This window comes from Aquila chrysaetos, chromosome 22 (assembly GCF_900496995.4).
Source record: "Aquila chrysaetos chrysaetos chromosome 22, bAquChr1.4, whole genome shotgun sequence".
Classification (NCBI taxonomy): domain Eukaryota; kingdom Metazoa; phylum Chordata; class Aves; order Accipitriformes; family Accipitridae; genus Aquila; species Aquila chrysaetos.
This window is the reverse complement of record NC_044025.1, coordinates 19,054,363-19,061,433: the sequence shown is the minus strand read 5'-3', so window position 1 is coordinate 19,061,433 and position 7,071 is coordinate 19,054,363. Positions and strand designations below refer to the sequence as shown.

The 7,071-nt window shown below is 53.8% G+C and overlaps 1 protein-coding gene across 8 annotated transcripts in view; it reads left to right on the top strand.

The window, feature by feature from the left end:
• Positions 1-948: 948 nt before the first annotated feature.
• The window catches only part of TCF7 (transcription factor 7), a 75,416-nt gene continuing 69,293 nt past the window's right edge, over positions 949-7,071 (top strand). For 3 of the 8 annotated variants that reach the window (XM_041119305.1, XM_041119307.1, XM_041119303.1), the window contains exons 1-3: positions 950-1,553; positions 1,652-1,718; positions 2,127-2,236. In XM_041119305.1, coding sequence (XP_040975239.1) covers positions 1,350-1,553; positions 1,652-1,718; positions 2,127-2,236 — 381 coding nt within the window. In that variant the 5' untranslated portion in view covers positions 950-1,349. Of the gene's footprint in view, positions 1,554-1,651; positions 1,719-2,126; positions 2,237-7,071 lie in introns of all 8 variants that reach the window. The other 5 variants (XM_041119306.1, XM_041119304.1, XM_041119308.1 and 2 more) reach the window with 4 other exon arrangements.

Here is a 7,071-nt window from a genome sequence, read left to right as displayed (position 1 = left end):
ACGCACGCGCGTGCGTTTGCAGCTGCGTGCAGCTGCGTGCTCACTTGTGCTGGTGTGTTCGGGGACGCGTGCGGATCCCACCGGTGCGCGTGTAGGTGCGCGAGTGCTCGCGTGTGCCGGGCGCGCAGCTGCGCCTGCCGGTGTGCGCGTACAGATGCGTGCGTAGACGCACACGCAGACACCTGCAGAGACGCGTGCGGGGGCCGCGCGTCCCCACTGTGCACGCGCAGCCGCGTGCGCGCAGAGCCACGCGCGGACGCGCGCGGGAAGATGCTGCGCGTGCAGCTGCGCGCGTGCAAAGCAGCACCCGCGCCCGCGGCCGCGGGCGGGCAGGTGCGAGGCGCGGGCACGCGTGCGCGCGCAGCCGAGCGTACAGATGTGCGAGCAGAGATTGTGCGTGCGCCTACAGATGTGCTCACACAACCGGGGGGGGGGCTGCACCGAACCCCCAGCGCTGCCCACCGTCGGGCCGCCCCGCACCCCCAAACCCCCTCAGCCGGGCCGGGCCGGCGACTGCGGGGACCGAGGGGGTCCCTCCTCCCCGGGCCGGGCCGGGCGGGCGTGTGGGGGTGTCACCCCGCTATAGTGCTGGGGACACACACCCCCCCCCCCCGAAGGGGGCTGGCGGTCCCTTTAAGGCAGTCCCTCCGCGAGTGTGCATCTGTGTGTGTGTGTGTGCGCGTGTGTGTGTGTGCCCGCCCCCCGGCCCCTCCCCGGAGCTGCCAATCACCCGGCGGCCGCTTTGATGTCGGCAGCCCTTGGCCGCCGCGCCGCCGCGCTCGCACACAGGCACCGGGCGCTCCGTGCCTTTGGCTGCCGCCGGCGCCCGCTGCTCCCAGGGAAACTTTCCGGGGCTCGGAGAAAAAGAAGGGGGGGGGAGGGCTGGGGGGGGGCGGCGGCGGCGGGGGGGGGGGGGGGGGGGGCGGCTGTCGAGCCCGGCATCCCGCGACGTTTGCCCGCCCGCAGCCTGCCGAGCCCCCCGTGAGCCGCCGGGGGAGGGAGGGAGGGGGGGGGTAAGGAAAAGATTTAAGAAGGAAAAACAATTGTAATTTTTTTTTTTCTTTTTTTAAAGAAAGGATTTAAAGGGAGTTTGGAAAGGGGGGAGCGAAATTAAAGGGAAAAAAAAGTTGAAAAGTTAAAAAGGAAAGGGAAAACAGAAAAAAAAAAAAACTTTAACAAGAAAAATTTCAAGCGGGAGCAAATTTTTTTTTTTTGAGAGGAAAAAAAAAAAAATTTGAGGGAGAGGAAAAAAAAAAAAAAAAAATTGCGAAGGGCTTGATCCGGGCGGCGGAGAACAATACTCGCCGGGAAAGTTGCTGCGCGGCTCGGGAGGGAGCGGCGGGAGGAAAATGCCGCAGCTGGGCAGCGGCGGCGGGGACGACCTGGGGGCCACGGACGAGATGCTGGCCTTCAAGGACGAGGGTGAGCAGGAGGAGAAGATCCCCGAGAACGCCTTCACGGAGCGCGACCTGGCCGACCTCAAGTCCTCGCTGGTGAACGAGTCGGAGGGCAGCGGCAGCCCGGCCGCCGCCGCCGCCGCCGCCGACCCTGAGGTGAGCCGGGCCGCCCCCGCCGCCCCCGCCCCGGCCCCTCGCCCCCCGCCCCGCCAGCCCCTGCTCTGCCTCTCTCTGTCTCTCTCCTCCCCGTGCAGGCCATCAGGCGTGTGCAGGATCCGCAGAGGGTTTATCAGGAGAAGCTCCCGGACCACATGGATGATGGTTAGTCACAGCGACCCCCGCCTCTCTCTCTCTCTCCCTGTGTCGTGTGTGTCCCCCCCCCCAAATCCCCGGTGTCCCCCCCGAGCGCTCGCCGCCCTCCGGGGTGGGTGAAGCCCCTGGTCCCCAAGCCCACCATCTTCCAGGAGTGAGGGATACCGGCCTGGCCGCCACAGTCCCCCTGCCCCCCCCGGGGGAAAGCTGCTCCTCTCAGCAACGAGGCATCCCAGCGCACCCCCCCGTGGGACCCCGCACCCCCGGGGGACCCTGGCACCCCCCCAACGCCCTCTCCGAGGGGTTACAGGGCAAAAAGACTCCCCAAATGCGCTGTCGCTTCTTCGGGGGGGGCCCTGACAGGCAGAGGAATCATCTGGCGTAAGGAGAATCTTGATGGGGAACTTTTAATTTTAGCAGGTATGAAGCATCAGGACCCAGGGATGTATAAAGGATCTGCGTATTCTGGCTACCCTTTCCTAATGCTCTCAGACCCTTATCTGCCAAATGGATCTATGTCACCTCTGGTGAGTTCATCCTCTCCTTATGGAGAAGTTTCGTGGCCTCTTGCAGTTATGTTGCAGTTATTGTGCAGGAACCTACACGTGGTTTGTTTTTTTTTTCCTGACAAATTGCAGCCCAGTTTCTAAAGTGCCTGGGCACTGCTCTGTCCAAGCCGAAAGGAGAAGGAGTGGGAAGGGGCAAAGATGCTCGGCAGCAAGCGCCTGCTTAGCTCCGAGTTTGCCGGAGGAGCTTCTTTTCCAATCTCCCCATCCTCTAGGTTCGCCTTTACTTTTCCAGCAAACAATCCTAATATCTAATGTAAGAATGCCCGTTTGTTTTTCTGGGTCACAGGCTGTGGAGGTGAGCAGCTTCTGGTGTTTGTGTTCAGGGCTACGTCCCGCAGCTTAACTTCAGTTCGACGTATCCGCTTGTAAAATGGCCAGGTTTTGGCCTGTCTTTGGTTAGGGCTCTGTTGTGGATGATGGATCTCGTGCTCCTAAAATGGCAATAGAGGTGTTTAGGAGAAGGCTTAATGCTGCCGGAGGACTATTCCTGTCTTCTGCCTGTAAAGTTTTCCCTCTCGGGTCGAATCCGCTTTAGTAATTCTGTATATTCTAATGTTTATAAGTTTTGCTATCTGAATTATTAACTAAAGGCTTCTCTACAAAAGCTGTCTTTTCCCATCACCATCTCTATCACAACTTCAGAAAATAATGTCACGACATTGCAGCAGATAGTCAGTGCTCATGTTGCTTCTGGGGAGCCGGCATTGCTACGTTCATTTCAGATGTTATTCTGCATTTACAGTCAGTAAATGAGAACAGAACATCATTGGGTTTACTTCAGGTTTAGTTTTTAACCTGTAAAGGGATAAGGTTCAGAAGAATATATAGTGGCCTCCTTAACTTCAGTCATTTGTTCACTAGAGGGGTAGGGCATTAAGCTGGCGTTACGAAAAATGGATGGATTGTGGCATATGAAACTCAAAATGTGGTGAAATACTGTTCTCTGGAATCACTGCCATGTCCTCCCGCCCGACCCTGCTGGCCTGGGCGGCAGAAGGAGACAGGTCCCTCCGTGAGCCTGCCCGTACCGCAGCACAGCCCTTCCTGGGGGAGCTGACTTCCCCAGCTGCAGACTGTCATAATTTTGCTGTCGGTGTGCAGATATTGAGGAGCCATCCTTAAATTTTGAAGTCTTCCTGCAGTTTACAGCAAGAAAAGATGCGTTTGCAAGGCAGGGCCAATATACATTGTTGTAATCCAAATAAGCATTTCTTCTGTTGCTTCTCGTGTTCCTTCTTCCAGGTACCAGGTGTCATCCTCACCCCTCTAAAATACTAAGCTGCTCTCTCCTTGATAAATTTTAAACAATTATATTAAACTTGTCTTATTGAAATGCATTTACTTTGCTCCCTGGTATAGAATCTGGGTAAATTCAGAGTTACGTTAGCCCAGCAGCTATTTGCTGTAGTAGAATATTTGCTTTAATCTTACACCCTTACTAGATGGGCAACAAAGTACAATAGCCTATTTATCAGCAATTAAGCTAAAAAGTAGATTGTGTTTTGTGAATCGCCTTTCCCCTTGATAATGTAGTAAAATCCCAAGAGGTTGCTGTTGGAGCAACAGACAGGAGTAAATAGACAGTGCAGAACTCGAAGGGGGGAAAACTGAGTAGCAGAGGAGGAAAGATCCCGTCCCCTTGAGAGCCACAGAAATCACCCACTGCCTCAGCAGACAGCTTTACTTAGGCCTGTTCGGATCCTGCGGTGGTTTATGTTGTGTGACTTAAAAAGCTGATTTGATGTTTTCAGCTAAAAATCGGTTACCTAACAGAGACAGGAAGATTTCTTCCTTGACTTGGTTTTTTGACTTGGTACAACAGCTATTCCAATACATCCTTCTGAGCAATTTTGTCTTGTGTTTATATTGACTGTGCAAAGGTTATCATAGTAAATTATGTATTGCTCTCGTACAGATTTATTGCTACTCTGTGTATTATATAAAGTGTGGGCTATAATCTGGTGGCTGCTTCCAATAATTGAGGAGGTCAAATCTGTAACCGAAGATTGCAGATACTTAACCATCCATAAAAATGTATTTAATTAACACTTTAGCACAAGTAGAGTCGGGGAGGAGTGTTGTGTGAGTGAATGGGATTACGTATCACAGTCATGCGTACACTTGATAGTGGAGACTGTGTTTTGGTTAATGAGACTTCCTGGAAATGGTTGTTTGCAGTTAGGATTAATTTCAGAATCTTCAAAAAATAAAGATTAAAAAAATTAACCCAGGAGTACTTTGGCAAACTGTCAGGGCTTTACATTTACCTGATTGAAAAATATAATACAGCTCTCTGAAAGACGAAGGGCGGCCGGCACCGAGGCTGCGGGTTGAACCCCCGCCCTGCGACGCACCGTAAAACCACATTTTTTTTTTTCTGTGGGCTCCCTCCGAACCCCGGCAGGGTGCTGCAAGCGGTGCTGGAGCCAGCCCGGAGCGCCTGCCTGGGTGGGTGTGTCGCTACCGGCATTAGCAATGTGCTGCTTTCCTTTTTTCTTTCTTATTTTCTCAGCAGCATCACTTTTGCTTTGTTTCCCTCAGGGTGGTTGTAGCCCGCTAACTGTTGCGCCGCAGCTCACCCCAGCATCCTGCTAGGCTCCCCGCATCTCCCCAGCCAAAATTGTCTCCTTTTTTACCAAAACGCACCCACTCGTGTTATTTACGTGCTCTGATGTCGCTCGGGAGCGATGCACCGAACGCGTTCGGGTACCTGACACGAGCGGCAACGCCAAGCCCAGCCGATGTCCCCAGTGAGCAGCAGGATGCGGCCAGAGCCTGCAGCGGGCAGGTCCTGGGCGTTCAGCTCAGTGGCCCACCTTTGCTGCGGGTGGCAAACGCCGTTTTAGGGTCGTTCAGCTGGAGCGATGCTGGTTTGGGTGTGCAGGAGTAGCCTGGACTGGCAGTAGAGCTATCCAAGAGAGGAGGGAGGACTGAGGGGTGGCTGGGGCGTGCAGGTGAGTGAAGGTGCCCCTGGAGCTGGGGACAAGGCAGCAGGCTGAGCCCGGGGGTCCCCTGTTTTGGGAGTGTGATGTGAACCCCCCGTCGGCTGGCCGGGCTGTGGGGGGCACGCTCTCGGTCGAGTGTGTTAAGAGCCATGCATCTGAAATCTTGAAATTTTGCAAGGCCCCAGGAGAACCGTTTCTCACCCGGCTCTCAGGTGTCGCATGCGTGGTGGTTCATAACTCCGCTTTGACTCTCCCGACTCTGGCAAAGGCCAGCTTTTCCCAGAGTGAAATGTATAGGATATCCCGGTTAAAAATCTGCAAGAAACTTCCAAATAATATTAACAAGTTGAGGAACTGTTTTTCTAAATGAAATGTAAAATCATAAAACTATATCCTTTTTTAAATAGTACAAATGACTTTAAATCAAATTAAGGTACATCCTTAGTAAGAACATCAGCCTTTTAGGTGGTTACAAACATTAGAGGTCAGACATGGTCAAACATGTTAACACTTTGATCAGATTAAAATATTTTTCTTGCTACAGTTGTATAATTGAGTTTAGACCCGAGGGGGTTTTCTGAACATTGTTATATCTTGTACCATGTGGTAGTTAAATGGTGGAAGGAGCACTTATAAGTTCCTTTTGTAAATAGGTTTATAAAATAGGGGAATGAGCCACGTTGTCCCGTATGTAGGGCACAAGCTCTCCCCACTCCAGTCGGTGGGAGAGCTCCCGCGGGAGCTCTTCACACCTTCTGCGCACCTCTGTTGCGTGTAGTGAGCGTGTGAGGTGTGTGAAGGCAGAACGAAAATGTTCTATATATAAAGCTGAGGCACTGGACTTTCTGTCTGTGTGAGGAACAGAGGTCCAAGAGCCTCTAGTTCTTTGGAAAACAGACACTACCTCGTTTTCTTAATTACGAAGTTGTCTAGCCAGAGCTCACATAGGAGCAGAAGGGTGCTGGTACCTTCCCGAGCTCTGCACGTTTCAAGTCCCCAAATGCGATGGCAGCCCTAGGATGTCATGCCCATGTGCAGAGCCTCTCCCTGTGGTCCGCCGGGCTCCTTGAGCTCGGTTGCTCTTCAGTGGGTTTGAAACGTCCCCTTGGGCAGGGCAAGATGAAAGTGCAGTTACTGCTGGCCTGGGGCCACAAGTCCCAAATGTCTTAACACGAGGTCAAAAAGCATGGAGCTGAAAGTCTCCTGCTGCCCTTCGCCGGACAGAAGCTCGAGCAGCAGCAGCTGAGCCCTGGGACACGGCTACTTCTGCTGCAGCCCCCTTCCCCCAAGGCTGCTCCATCCTTTTGCGGGAGGAGGCTGTTGCCCCCGCAGCAGTTGGCGGAAGGAAATCTGCAGCTCAGCTGCTTCTCTGTAGAGGTCTTTCTGTCCTAGCTTGCACTGTCGTGGCAATAGTTCAGTATTGCTTTTTCCTGTGTCGAGCTCTGATCCTGTTGAAACCAGCAGCAAAACTCCCCGGAGTCACTACGTGATGGCGATTCGTCGCTGAGAGAGGGCTGCTGCGTCCCTCTCCAGATGTTGTGCGTGGAGGGAGGGCAGCTGCAAGCAAACAGCGGTTCCGCGCGTTCCCAGCAGTGCCGGCTGCTGTCGGAGGGCAACATTGCCAGCAGCGTCCCAGCCAGGTTCCCTGGCTGCAGGGCTTGCGCTACGGGACCTCGCTGGGACGGTACGCTGTCCCCCTAAATTGTTATATTCCTGGCAGAAAGCATTAGGAGAGCGGTGGCTGCTGATGGACGTCCTGGCAGACAGACAGATGAGTAATTTGTTCCCTCCTGACCAGAGCGAATCCACTTCTTTCAGCTCTTCTACCTAGCTTGAAATAGGATAATG